Source organism: Lactuca serriola, chromosome 2 (assembly GCF_051521515.1).
Source record: "Lactuca serriola cultivar US96UC23 chromosome 2, Lser_US96UC23_V15, whole genome shotgun sequence".
Taxonomy (NCBI): domain Eukaryota; kingdom Viridiplantae; phylum Streptophyta; class Magnoliopsida; order Asterales; family Asteraceae; genus Lactuca; species Lactuca serriola.
The window spans coordinates 188,106,221-188,121,457 of record NC_136409.1 but is presented as its reverse complement, the minus strand read 5'-3'; the positions used below and the strand labels follow the sequence as shown (position 1 = coordinate 188,121,457).

The 15,237-nt window shown below is 31.3% G+C and overlaps 1 protein-coding gene across 4 annotated transcripts; it reads left to right on the top strand.

Annotated features, from left to right (window-relative positions):
• Positions 1 to 1,458: 1,458 nt before the first annotated feature.
• On the top strand, positions 1,459 to 15,220 carry LOC145087798 (serine carboxypeptidase-like 11). 4 transcript variants are annotated; one of them, XM_079025864.1, is made up of 15 exons: positions 1,461 to 1,684; positions 1,792 to 1,937; positions 2,058 to 2,134; positions 2,646 to 2,768; positions 3,653 to 3,755; positions 3,869 to 3,906; positions 3,988 to 4,083; positions 4,170 to 4,262; positions 4,352 to 4,477; positions 4,552 to 4,623; positions 13,573 to 13,694; positions 13,772 to 13,885; positions 13,947 to 14,010; positions 14,144 to 14,297; positions 14,972 to 15,220. In XM_079025864.1, exons 1-14 carry the CDS (start codon positions 1,566 to 1,568, stop codon positions 14,225 to 14,227), a joined length of 1,377 nt encoding a protein of 458 aa, XP_078881990.1. In that variant the 5' UTR covers positions 1,461 to 1,565; the 3' UTR covers positions 14,228 to 14,297; positions 14,972 to 15,220. The 4 variants fall into 4 exon arrangements, with proteins under 4 accessions (XP_078881994.1, XP_078881990.1, XP_078881991.1 ...); XM_079025867.1 differs by having other exon boundaries at positions 1,463 to 1,684; positions 13,965 to 14,010; XM_079025865.1 differs by lacking the exon at positions 14,972 to 15,220 and having other exon boundaries at positions 14,144 to 14,412.
• The last annotated feature ends 17 nt before the right edge of the window (positions 15,221 to 15,237 follow it).

Genomic DNA, 15,237 nt, shown 5'->3' with positions numbered 1-15,237 from the left:
TTTAAATTAAGTAATGTATGGTATTTGGATTTTTAATTAATGAAATATTATGTTTTTAAAATTATGTTCTTTTTTATTAAAAAAAATAAGTTTTATTAAATTAAAATAGTTAACAAAAAAACAAACAAAAAAATGAAACTAAAACTGTGGCACCACACCCTTGGTGTGGCAAGAAACCACATTTGAGTGGTAAAAAGTGACATGACGTTTATGTGGCGGAGAAGGAAGTGCGATTTCAGTGGCACCACTCCTACAGCCTCATATTTCTAATATGACATATTATTTAATTTTTATTTATAACCATATTCAAATAGGCAACTTCATCAACTTCACCTTCCTATATTTCTTTTTATCTGAATCAAGTTCACCAGAACTTGTAATTTAGGATTTCTGTAATTGAGTTTTCATTTTAATATGAATCGCCTAAAATCCAATTTAGTTTGATTTTTTTTTTTTTTTTGGATTTGGACAAAAAACAATTTTTTTTAAGAGTAAATTACACGAATGGTACCTATGGTTTGGGGTAAGTTGCGCGCTTGGTCCCTAACTTATTTTTTAACTTGGAAGGTCCCTGTTGTTTGTTTTTGTTACGCTTTTGGTCCTTACTATTTGTTTTTGTTACGCGCTTGGTCCCTATCTTACCTAAAAAGACTATTATTTAAATAGAGAAAAATAGTAGTATAGCTAAGGTAAGGTGAGAGGGGTAAGGTTGGGGGGGTGTTTATTTAAATAAATTAAAAAATCAATGGCAAAATAGTTTTTTTAGGTAAGACAGGGACCAAACGCGTAACAAAAACAAACAGTAGGGACCTTCCGAGTTAGAAAAATAAGTTAGGGACCAAACGCGCAAATTACCCTAAACCATAGGGACGTGTAATTTACTCTTTTTTTAAATCAAAATTGCTCACACCCTAATGGCCGTTAATTTAATCTAAGAGGCGCACCATATTGGGCTTTCTTTAGCATAGATGTGCTTCAAAATCTCACATTAGTTCAACAACTTTCAAAATTAATTCATTTTCTATCTTTAGTTTTATATACAAGTTTTATTTTACAATTTTTTTAAACTTATTATTATGAGTATATTAGTATATCACATTATTAAACATATATCATCAACATGCTTAAAACACCAGCAATATTGAATATATTTTATTAAAATATTTTTGTAAATGAACACTTTTTTAAAATTAAAATACATACCAAAAAGTATTTTTATCCTTAAATTTCGTTATAAATTATTTTAAGTTTTATTTTGAAAAAATAAAAAACTTTTATTTTATGATTCAAAGTATCCAAAAATTTAAAGGACGGTGGTAAATAAGTGTGTCTATCTCCCATGACCTAATCTTTTATGGATAAAATCCATGTCAGAATATAACATTTTTAATGGTTTTAAAAGGCGTGACAGGACAAATAATTTGTTAGCTTATATATTTATTTATTTATGTATTCGTATTAAATCCCAGGTTGTCATATTAGTGATTACAGACTCTAATCTTTCTTCAAATACAACACATATATCATATCATATATCATATATGTAAATATAATACCAAAGATCGATGATGTATCGTTTTCTGATCATCCTCCTTTGTTTATGTAGTGCAAATTTAACGTCAACAAAGAGAATCGAGTATCTTCCAGGTTTTGAAGGACCTCTTCCGTTCCATCTCGAAACAGGGTATTCGATCATTCATTAGATCTACTTCACTTCTTCTTCTTCCTCGGTTTGTTTATGTGATTTTTAGCCACCAAATTGAAATGAATGACATATATATGTATATGTAGGTATGTGGGAGTGGATGTGAATGAGGATGTTCAACTGTTTTACTACTTCATTCATTCTGAGTCAAATCCCAAAGATGATCCTCTCTTGCTTTGGCTTACCGGCGGCCCCGGTTGTTCTTCAATCTCCGGCCTCCTTCTGCAGATCGGTATCTATTATTTATTGATATCTGATTGATTTCTTATCAATAAGTAAATAAATATAGATCACCAAACATTATTTAATAATCATGAAACTTCGGTTCCTTATCCCAATCCAAACAATATAGGTCCAATTGAGTTTCGCGCGGTGCCTTACAATGGAAGCTTGCCCACCTTGATTCCGAGAATATATTCATGGACCAAGGTCTCTCTCTCTCTCTCTCTCTCTCATCTCTCTCTCTCTCTATGTTTACATTCTTGCGGATAAGTTTTGTGTGGAAGGCGGCTTTCGTGGACCAGAGGGAGGGGATTCGGTGCAACATAATTAAAAACTGTATATATACAAACGTGTCAATACGTTGATCATTGGATGCCATGGAAACTGGATCTAGTCAAAAGGTAGGACAGATAGGATGATATATTTTGGGTTTGTTTATTTTTATGAAAAAGGTATACATGGTGTCTCTATTAATTAGTGTCACACTTAACATTGGAATGTGATTCATAATGTCATTACAGCAAAGTGCACCTCTTCTAAATCCTTACAGCTATGCTACTTATCGGTACATATGTACAAGTCATGGCTTAAATATGATACAAGAACTATATTATTACTATTAATGAAATTATTTTAATACACCCTATATTTGATCTATTATAGATAAAACATCTATGAAATTGACTACTCTTATATAATAAATCTTTTTGGAATGCAGATGACAAACATAATTTTCTTAGATATTCCGGTCGGTACAGGATTTTCTTATGCAAAATCAACACGTAGCGTTCATTCTACCGACATCCAATATTTTGACCATGCCTACGAATTTATGAGAAAGGTACATTTCTCAAACATTATTTTTTATCTTGCAAATTTGATAGAACGGTGAATTAATTTCAACTCAAAAGAACTAGGATACTTATGTATACACTTATGTTTTTTAGATACGGTTAAAAATATATTCGTTTTAAATATCTACTTGAGTTTATTCAAAATTAAACGCCACAATGAAAAAGGATATTTGTCATAAATTTTGGAAAAGTAAAAGAAAATATTTACAAACTTTAGTAGTTATTCATATTAAAAATATAAGTTTTAAGAGATGAATTTTGTTTTTAAAACAATTATATTTTTAGTCGATTTAAAAGTAATTACCTAAGTATGTTAAACGTGAAAAATTACGAGTTTAAATGTAAAAAAAAAGTATAAGAATTTGTATAATAAGTTAATAAAAATGTTGTGGAAAATTATAAACAAAGATTATTATTATTTTTTTTAATAAAAAGTTGATACAAAAAGTTTTCTAAAAGAAGTTTAAAAAGATTGAATTTGTAAAAACAAACTAATTTTGTGGCAACTCTATAAAAAATATTTAGACCAAATTTGTAACAAAATCTAAAACTCGGGCAAAATTATAAAGTCAACCTATTCTAACCGATATAACTCTTGGAAATCATGGAAAAAAATGTTTTACCCTTTGATCATTTGATGATGTAATAAAATGCGTTTGTTGGTCATTTATAGACCACTAGTCCACTAGAATAGTCTTCCCAAACATAGTGTTGACCCTATAATAAAATATAGATGCTTATTTTGTCGCCTTGTTTTTTTATATTTGTTTGTCACATTTCATCAAACCAGCAATGTAGTAGATATGAAACATGTTGTATATGATAATCTCACAGTGCAAGTCTTCTTACTATACTTGGATACATTCCACAGTGGCTCAAGCATAATCCAGAGTTCACTTCCAACCCATTCTACGTTGCAGGAGACTCGTACTCTGGAATCCCTGTCCCCGTAATCACACAACTAATATCAAATGGTATGTTATTATTATTATTATTATTATTATTATTATTATTATTATTATTTTGTGAAAATGTTTGAGCATCAATTATGTATAATCAAATTTTACATAATTTATGTCATGTGCAGGAAATGATGTTGGAACTAAGCCTTACATTAATCTCAAGGTTTCATGTTTTATCCCATGTAAATTGCAATTAGGTATTACAAAATCAATTTACAAATGATTGATGAATCTTGTGCAATAGGGTTACATACTCGGGAACCCTATTACTTTCCCCGCTACCAATTATCAAATCCGATTTGCAAATGGTATGGGACTTATTTCAGATGAACTCTATAAGGTTTGTCCAGCTTATATCATAAGCATCTCCTATATTTCAATACCTGTTTAATTATCTAATGATTTTCATTACCAATGACTTTATAGTCATTGTTACAAAGCTGTCATGGAGAATATCGATCAGGTTATATAGACCCAAACAACATAGAGTGTCTTCGAAACATTGAGTTATACCAGGAGGTTTATTACTTATTCCTCATTCATTCTTTGTTAGTTATAAATTTATTTACTTGGCACCATGAAAAAACCGGAATATTTAACTTTTGTAGTGTATTAATGGTATTAATATGGAAGACGTGTTAGAACCGTATTGTAGTGCAACCGTTTCGCCAATAGAACTGCCTAGCCAAATACGATCTAAAGAGCGTCGGCCTCTTTCTGCATCTTATTGTCAAGTATGTCTACTATATAATCCTTATAAAATCCAGTTAACATGAGATTTAATAAGCATGTGGTTTTGACGATGCAGTATGATCCAAAAGATCTAGTTAATTATTGGGTGAATGATGATGACGTCAAAGAAGCATTGCATATCCGAAAGGTAATTATACATTTAAAGTAAGTATAAGCGTAGTCATAAGCACTTGAAGAGAAACTAGCTTGTACTCTTTTGAATTGACTAAGTTTAGGTTACAGTATAATTAAGCACATATTATAGAGGAAATTGAAGCACATATTATAAGACTAAGAAACTCAATATTGTTAGTAAGAACCGTGATGATAATTCTTTTAACAAAGTCATTAGAATAGTGAGTATAAGTATTCCTTAAATTTTTAAAAATTTTGAAGAATTTTTTTTCTGAGTTTCTTATAAATATAAAAAATAAAAAAAATAAGTTTTTTTTTTCAAATTTTCATAACAACGAGGATTATTCTCCACCAATCATTTCGTCAATGGCACAAACGTTAAACTCATTTACTTGGTCGTGACGCGTTCATACGTGCATGAAACGTAATACAGACTCGCAAAAATAATCTTGTGCGACGAACGTCCATGAAACGTAATTTAAATGAGTTTTTCTTTTCTTTTTCATTTATTTTGTTTTTTTTTCGTTTTTATTATTAGGTTTTTTTTTTTGTTTTTCGTTAAAAAATAGTTCAATTTTTTTAATAGATAAATGTTCGGTTTGAATGTTTTTAATTTTTTTTCGTTTTTTTTTAAATATCTTTACTACATACTTGAAGATTGTAACATCCGAATTTTCAAAACCAAAAATTTCATTTTTGACATAACGTTTTATACAAACAATTTATAAGAAAACATCATTGAGTTACTTTAATTCATAAAACCATAGTCACATGTCTCAAAAACCATATCATCAAGATAGTAATAATGTCATAGTATAATCTCATGGATCTCAAAATGCGGAAATCATATGTGTGCGATGCACTCCTTCCCCTTCGATGAAGAGGTACGTGAAACCAAAACTGAAAACTGTAAGCACAAAGCTTAGTGAGTTCCCCTATCATACCACATACCTTATAATGACCATCCTTCGGTATCTTTCAACCGGTATCTGCCTGGCATATATGGGAGCTGAGCTCCCCTTCGGTATCTTTCAACTGGTAACCGGGAGCTAACCTCCCCTTCTGTATCTTTCAACCGGTCACCGTGAGCTAATCTTCCCTTCCGTATCTTTCAACCGGTAATTAGGGACTATTTCACCCCCTACCACTACCACATAATAGCATAATATAAACATATTGCTAGGCATGCATGGGTTCTGACGACCCCTTCGGTATATTTTAATCGGTATCCGGGGACTATCCCACCCTTACTACCACTAACATATATAGCAAACATCTCATCCCATAAAGCATTTCAGATAGTGACGAACCAGACAATTATCACAAAGACAATCATCTAACAAAGATCCCCTACTAGTGGGCCGAAATTGTGGTTGTATACCCACTACTACAGGAAGGTAACTCACCTCAATGTCGTGTGGTATTCGAATTGTCATCGGTGCTGGGATCCCTCTCTCAATCTCCTTAAACTCCTACACATAACAAGCTTCCTTAATTACCATTCATACTCTTAACCCTTTCGAGGGTCAACTCAAGTAAAAGGTCACGACCAAGGTCAACATCATGGTCAAAGTCAACTTCTGGTTGACTCAACTCGCTGAGTTGGTCCACCAACTCGTCAAGTTCCCTAACTCAGAGAATCTCAACTTCACGATCTAACTCGTCGAGTTGCCCTCCAACTCGCCGAGTTTCTCCTTATGACAGAATGGAGACTTTCCATTTGAACTCGTCGAGTTCATCTTCATATCAATCGGGACATTGCCTTGAACTCGTCGAGTCCTTTGATCTTCAAGTTCATATTCACGTTCATCTTGTTGAGTCCTCTTCTAAACTCAACCAGATTCCTCAGAAACAGAAAAGGATTGGGGGAATCATTACCCGACTCGTCGAGTCTTATGAACAACTCGGCGAGTCCCCCAAAGTCCATGTCCATACAATCGATTTATGTCGAGCTCTTTGCATCCAACGGGTAGATCTGACCTCCTAGGGTGGATATAACACGTAAAGATACGAGCTTTACGTCCATGCATGGGTCTTCAAGCTCAAAATACCCAAAAATGAAGTCTACAAGGTGCATGGGGCTCCCATGGCCATAAAGATGGCACCTTTATGCCAAGAGAACCTTCCATGGTTCGAGATCTGAAGTCATCACTCTACTATACACTCTAAACCCGAAAGGGACTTAGAAATGCCCCAAAAATGACGATTCAAGCCCTAAAGAAGATCTAACAAATGGGAAGTCAAGGTTGAAGCTTTTTACCTCAAACAAGCTGGAAATGCAACCAAGACTCTGGATCTACTGCTTTCTTCTTGAACCTCCAAGCTTCAATTCACAAAAATGACTCCAAAATGCTCAAGAACACTCACAATTGATTAGGGTTTCGTGAATGGGGGTCTGAGCGTGATGGATTGGAGTGGAGGCCACTTAATGTGTTTAAATAGGGTGCAAACCCTCAAATTTAGGGTTTCATCCAGACAGGTCTACTCGTCGAGTCGGGACTTTCGAATCGGCGAGTAGAAACTTCCACCCGCGTCCCAAAACTCACATCTACTCGACGAGTTGGACCTCCAACTCGTCGAGTCCCAGAGCAAAAATGCAAAAACTTAAATTAAAATACGTACTAGGAACTGGGCATTACAAAGATAGTAGGGATCTTTTTTGTTTTTATTTTTTGATTTTTTTACTAAATATTTATTTAAGTTTTTTAATGTTTAACAATTATAAAATTTTAAATAAGAACAATATTAAGGATCATAATATTTTTCATTCATACTTTTTTTGAATCATATTATTTTTAGATCATAAAATTTTGAATCATAACGATATCATGCATCATATTTTTTGGATCATAATATATTGAATTAAATAAAGTTTTTGTTCAATATAACATTTGGATCATTATACTTTTTAAATCATTTAACTTTGAATCATAAAAAATATAATAATTAAGGATCATTAAATATTTGTATCAAAATATTTTTAGATCATAAACATATTGAATCATAATATTTTTGAATCATAAATATTTTGAATGATCCCTATTTGCATCATATTATGTTCAACATTTTTTTTAAAAACTTTTAACATTTTAAATCAAGTTTGGTATCTAAAATACCTTATTTTTTAAAAATTCTTTTTACGAAGTCATTCAATAGTGAGGTATTCCTTAAATTGTTATAATTTTTGGAGAATTTTTTCTGGGTTTTTATAAATAAAAAAAATAAAAAACTACTTTCTTCTCAAAATTTCATGATTGTGCTCATTTTGTAGAGAATTAAATTTTAAAAACTTTGGTTTTTTCAGATTTTTTTTTCAAAAAAAAAAAAGTTATGGTCGAAAAACTAAGTGGATAGAAAAAAAACCCACCAGCCAATAAGGACTGGACAATTGTCATGCTTAGGGAGGGGGTGAGCACATGTCAGCTCCTGGAGATGCCACATGACTTAATTTTAATTTTTTTTTTTATTTAATTTTTTGTTTTTTTTTCACTTGTACCCTCCAAACAATTAACCTTCTCTTGAACTTATTAAAATCTCGCAATTAATTACGAAAATGTCATATCATCTAATGAGATTTTGACGATAAACAAAATCAAATCTTGGTCATTTATTTTTTTCAATCTTAAGGCTAAAAATTGTCCTCACAATTCCTAACTTTTTTTTAGTTCTTACTTGATCCTTACATTTATTGTGTGCTAGTATGTACCAATAAGAATTAAGAATTTAATAAAAAATAAATTATTATTTAAATAAATAAAGATAGATATTAAATGATTTTCATAATTGTATGTATATTAAATGATATACATAATTATAATTTTATTTTTATGGAAACTAATTAAATTTGTTATTAATATGGGCAATAATATTCTTTCAGAATGAATTCGCATCTAGGTTTCATGTATAGGTTCGAGTTTTGTTTCAGGATTCATTCACTTAAAATACAACAAAATTGCCTAAAACATGGAGAACGATGGTGTATTCTACTAGAATAAACTCTCATTATGGTAGAATACATTATCGTTCTCAATGTTCTAAGCAACTTTTTTGTATTCTGAATAAGTGGCTCTTGAAACAAAACACAAACCCATCATAAAAACGTAGATGCAAATTCATTCTAAAAAAATATTAATGCTGATATTGATGACGAACTTAATTAGTTTCCCTAAAAAAATTATAATATGAATATCATTTAATATCTATCTTTATTTAATTAAATAATAATTAAATTTAATATACAATATATGTGTGTGGGACTAGGTTATAATGTGGATTGACAACTATTGTGTGGACGTGTGGATAATGCTATTTTATAAAAATTACTAAGAGAATATGTTGTTTAGTAATGTGAATATGTTCAATCTCACAGAACTATTGTTATTTTAATGGATTTTCACCAATTCTAATTCATTTTTGTTCTCATTCATCGTTTTTTTATTTATTTTAATTATTACAGAATATAACTCAATAAACATCCTGATAACATTCTAACAGAATGAGAATAATTAAAAACAAGTGTATAATAACTTTATAGACGATTTAATTAGTGAAAATGTTTAATAATTAAAATAATTATATAAGATTGAACGTATTCATATTATCAAACAACATATTTTCTTTATAATTCTCACAGAATAGCATTATCTACACGTTCACACAATAGATGTCAATCCACATTTGAACCTAGCTCTATGTGTATGTGTGTATATATATATAAAGGAAATATTTTTTCTTTCACCACATTCATTTAAGACTCCCATGATTTTTTAATTTCTTTCTAATAATGATTATAAGTTGGTTAATAATATTAAATAAATATCAAATCTGTAATCATATATAAATTAAATTTCCATATTAAAAGAATATCTTTACTTCTACTTATAAAATTATGTTTTTTTTTTACTTTTTTACATATTATACTTAATTTATTTGTTTTAATATATTGTTGGATGTAAATCATTATCATTTTAAAGCTACAACTTTTGAACAATTTGTATAAAATATTTAAATTATAAATTTAAATATAACATTATAGGACCAACTTAAATATAAATTTTAGTTTAACTTAAACAACCAAAATAATATTTTGTAAATAGTTAAAAGTGATAAATTGTAGTGTCTTTCTAATAATGATTATAATTTGGTTAATAATGTTAAATAAATATCAAACCTAAAGTGTAATCATAAAGAAACTAAATTTCAATATTAAAATAATATCTTTATTTCTACTTATAAAGTTATGTCTTTAGTTTTTAACATATTATACTTAATTTATTAGATTTAATATGTTGTTGTATGTAAATCATTATCAATTTAAGGCTACAACTTTTGAGCAGTTTGTACAAAATACTTAAACTGTCTTTAATTCTCACAGCCAGCCGCCACTTCGTGGCCAAGATTCTACCATGTCGTGGTGGCCTCAAGACAAAATAGTCGCGGAGACTGCCTTTTATCACGCCGTGAAGGCCAATCCTTCACGTTGTGAGAACTGCTCTGGCCTTCTTAATGTATTAGGTTCTTAATCACCAAAGCAACCCATCCATATGTTCCAGAAGGCTTTGCTTCACCTAATGCATTATAAAAATTGGTGCTTTATTGACATGCATGTACAATGCATGTCTCTTTACATTTTAGGTCAAAAACATGGAGGAAATAAACTCAAACTTGTGTATGTGACCAAAACACCGTAGACCTCTAGATCTGGAGCATATAACTCCAAAGGGACTTCAAGGATCCATAAAGTTATTTACTTTATGGAATCTATGATGGGTTTTGGCTATAAGAACATCCTGTGTGCTCATACAAACCCTAATGTTTGGATCTAGGTTTCTCTATTGTACATGCTTTGAATCCAAGACTATAAACCCTAATTCTAGCATATGGAAATCAATATTAACATAAGAATAGGTTTATAATGTTACCTTGATTGTTATGTAGCAATAACAATCCCAAATCCTCCTTTGAATTGACTTTGGAAGGCTTAGAGTCACAAGTGTCACTCCTCTAATGGTTCACAAACACCATAAGCAAGAGGATGAAGAGGAGAGAGGATGGAGGCTGCCAAAACCGTGTGAAAACCCTAGAAGGTTGCTTGTCCACGTTTTTAAGCCTTAAGGGTTCTATATATAGTGAGGCTATTAGGGTTATCTAACAAGGAAACCCTAATTTGGTTGCTTAAGCCCTAAGCAACCCATAGACTCCTTTAATCAAGCCCATGGACGATTTCCTTATGGGTTTCCCCATAGAATTCGTCCACCTCTTGATTCAAGGCAATCCATGACCCAAATTGCAATTATCTTATAATTACAATTCCAGTCCCTTAAGTTTAATTAATCTCTTTTAGTCACAAAAACTAATTACCAATTAATTCTTGACTAATATTAATTAAACACTATGATTTCTCCTTTAATATATTATTCTCATAATATATTAATAAATCATATTTAATCCTTTCTCTCCATAATTCATCTTATCAAGTTGCTTTGGTGAAGGCAACCCAAAAGGACCATGCACCATCGGGTCAAGTAAATACCAAAATAGTTATGGACTTAGACATTAATCCAACAATCTACTCATCCAAACCAACAAAAATATGAAGAACAAGCCTCTAAATCTAGATTTAAAAGGTTTGCACACTAAAGATAACAACTTGAGGACTTACAAAGGTCCATTAGGTGTGCAACAAGATGATGATGATATTTGTTTGTTAGATCAATACTCAAGAACACCTTCTTCTTCTCCTGCAATTTCACAAAACACCTCAAAGCTTTAAAAGGACTCGATGGAGGCTAGGGTTTATTTGAGGGTGAAAGAGGTGTGACGGAGGTTGAGGGTGTGCAAACACTAAACTTCCCTTAAATAGGGTTCAAGGCCCGTAAAATATGGTTTTGTAGGCAGGAGGTTTTCACGTCGTGACCAATATTTTGTCATATAGTGGCACTCAAAGAGATACACATTCATGCATTTGGCATGCCACGTTGTGGTGCTCTATTCACCACGTCTTGGCACAAGGTTTTTCCCAAAAACGTTACCTTTGATCCCTTTAAGTCCTCAATCGACCTATTCCAGAAAACGGGTGTTACATATAAAATAAATTCAAAGTACTTCATGCACTTTTGATTATGTTTTATTCAGGAACATATCCTCAATACTAGTAACACAGACCGGACACACAACCCTAGCCAATCCTTATCGGTAGGATCTCACATACATTCTTCAATACATTTGTCTTTATATGTATGATCCTTTTGAGCCCTATTTTCATGATCTGAAGTGCATCATGTGCCATGTCCATGGTACCACTGATTATGGCATGTATCCGCATCCTCTAGAATCATTACCTACTCAAACGAAAACTTGAGCTGATATAGTGTCTTATTAGGGCACAATCACTTCACCCGATGTGAGTTTCATATCTAGTTTCGAAGATGAATACATAAGCATCACTAATGTCGTTGCTAAGACATGTTGGTTGTGTAATATCCTCAGAGAACTTCATGCTTCACTCATTAAAGCAATTGTTGTTTACTATGACAATGGTTGCAAAAATACATGTCAAACACAATTCAACATCAACAAACCTAATTATATTGAGATTGACATACACTTTATTCTCTACCATGTTGTTTTAAGGAGAGCTCATGTACTTCATGTTCTATCATCGTCTCGGTACTATGATATCTTATTCAAAGGTTCTCCATCATCTTTATTTCTTGAACTTTGGTTCAGTTTTAATGTGAGCATTAAACCCCAATCAAGTTTCGGGATGATGTTAGTATACAAATAATAGTTTAATAGGCCCATGTTTTAGGCCATTTTTTTGTAAAACCAATGTATTGTTATATATATATATATATATATATATATATATATATATATATATATATATATTCCTTCGATGTGAAGATATAAGTTATGGAAAATACAATGTCCAAAAACACATAAGGAAAATATTATACTAGGAAACAATGAATAAAATTGATAACTAACTAAATAAAAACAAGGGTTAACTTTGTGAAAGGATTGGTCATATAGAGAGGTGTGTGGTTATGTATACGAGCAGAAGTTGAATGGGCATTGTGAGGTGTTATGATAGGACGGTGAAGATGATAGGGTTTGTTGAGGGTCGATGACGACATTGCATATTGGTGGAAGGAGGTGTGAGGAATTGACGAAGACAAGATATATGAGGTGAGTCAGATGCCTGAATTAAAAGTTCGACAACGGATGGTTTTAAAAATAATAAAAAGTTGGTTATAGGTATAAAACATTTTAATAAAAATTTGAGTTTAATTGAATCGATAATACTATATTCCATTGATGAAATGAACACTTGGAAGAACCCAAAATTAGATTTTAGCATGTAATTTATCCCTTTAAAAGTTTACAACTACTTTTGCAGAACTATTCTACACAAACAAAACTATCTTAATTTATCCCTTTAAAAGTTTACAACTACTTTTGCAGAACTATTTTACACAAAGAAAACTATCTGTAATGTGTCCCTATATAAGTTTACAGCTACTTTTGTCGAACTATTCTACACAAACAAAACTATACTACCAATTAGTTTTGAAAACATACCCTTAACGTTTGATTATTAAAATTGTCATTAACGAGTTCGAAAAATATTAGTTTTGTGTGTATCGTGTTTTTGGAACAGTTAACTCACACCCTCTAAATCTTACTCCCAAAATTACACATTTTCCATCACGATACTTGAACTCTCAACCTTTAGAGGAGATATACATTTTCAAACACATGATATTGCTTGGCCAAGAGCCCTTTGGTTCATATGTATCTTAATGTTAAACGACTTTATGGATAATTAATAACAATTCCTGTATATTTAGGGTAGATATAACTAATAACAATTCCTATATATTTAAGGTAGATAGAGCCATAGTTTGTTTACATATCCTACAAAAACCATAGTTTGTTTACATATCCTACAAAATTGCAGGGAAGCATAGGAAATTGGATAAGATGCAACCGTGATTTTTTAAATTTCACCACAACATTATATGATGTGAGACCTTATCATCTCAACCTTAGTAGCAAGGATTACCGCTCACTCATATACAGGTTCTCTTCGTTTTACAACATATTATATGGATTCACATTTGATCTTGGGATTGAAATTTGGTAATAATTTGGCACAGTGGTGATCATGATATGCAAGTTCCTCATCAATCGACTCAAGCATGGATAAAAGACCTTGATTACAATGTCACCGATCAATGGCGCTCATGGAAGCATCAAAGTCAAATCGTCGGGTAATGTATCATTGTTGTTATTAGTCATGCCATAACGTGATACCAAATCTATTGAAGTTAGGTTGTCATGTTTGTACAGGTATACACAGAGTTATTCGAATAGGATGACATTTGCTACTGTGAAGGCAAGTTACCAGAATGTTATTGTTTCCTATGTTTATAAATATTGTTTTTATTTTTGAAAACGATAGGTCACCTGAAGTTGAAGCTTTTGAGATTTGAATCTGGATCGATGCATTTTTTTTTTGTGTGTTGCAGGGTGCAGGGCACATCGCAACTGTATATAAAACCGAAGAATGTTTTATGATGTTAAAGAGGTGGATTGACTATCGACCACTGTAACCAAAAATATCGGTTGCATATCCTATAGGGAACTAAAGAGATTACATTGCACTAATAATATCCAGAAACCGTAAGAAAATTGCTATCATTTTATTTTCAGAAAATGTAATCGATATTCCACATAATCTCTATAGCCTTATAGGTTAAACAAATGATGCAATATGCAAAACAGTTTTCCTTGGTTATATATTTGTGAATCATTAATTTAACCACAATTAAAAAATATAATGATTTCAATGGACCTAAAATAACACAATGAATCGTTAAGCATCAAAGGATATTAATTGTTGAGTTTTTCTAGACTTTTTCCTAAAATATAAAATCATCGTAGATTGAAGCTACTATTAGTTTTGGCTCAATTATCTTAGAAAGCTTTGTGGCTTGCTTGGATATATAGAAAAATGGAGAGATATGCATGATTAATTTTATATACAGATAAGTACGTAATCTTTAACAGAAACGTTATATATAGCCAATTAAAACATTAATGCAAGTTTGGAGTTTTTTCCTCATAACTATTTTATTTTGTTTCTATGTCAAATTGTCGATTGTCAATGGCATGATATCAAGGTTTCCAAACAAAACACGTTATTTTAACTTAATTTAAAAGTTCAAAGATTTAGTTTAAAATAGAGCCGTTTTAGATAAATATACCCATTTATAACCTTATAAGTAGTTTTTCTTTAACACGTGATTAGACTTTATTTTAATTTTGCTCTGCCTAATTCTGTGATTGGTGTGTAGAATTTGGGGGCTTTTGTGGACTTTCATGGCCAACTACATAAACCACGACCATTTTTGAGTCAGACGAAAGGACTATACGACAGAGATGTGTGATTAAGGAGAAAAATAAGTTTTTTTTTTTTTTTTAATTGGGTAAAAAGGGAGAAAAAGACATTAATGTCTTGTGTATAAGTGAGAGATTGACATCAAATCGTGTTTGTTGTTCCACTTTTTTTAGTAGGAAAAAAAAAACATATAATGTTTGTTTCATTCACATAGTGATTAGA

Bases quoted from the DNA above. Each gene is read 5' to 3' on its own strand.
- LOC145087798 (XM_079025864.1), top strand. From the start codon at position 1,566: ATGATGTATCGTTTTCTGATCATCCTCCTTTGTTTATGTAGTGCAAAT. The intron at 2,135-2,645 runs GTCTCTCTCTCT...TTTGGAATGCAG, and splicing joins GAATATATTCATGGACCAAG to ATGACAAACATAATTTTCTT. The intron at 13,695-13,771 runs GTTCTCTTCGTT...AATTTGGCACAG, and splicing joins TACCGCTCACTCATATACAG to TGGTGATCATGATATGCAAG.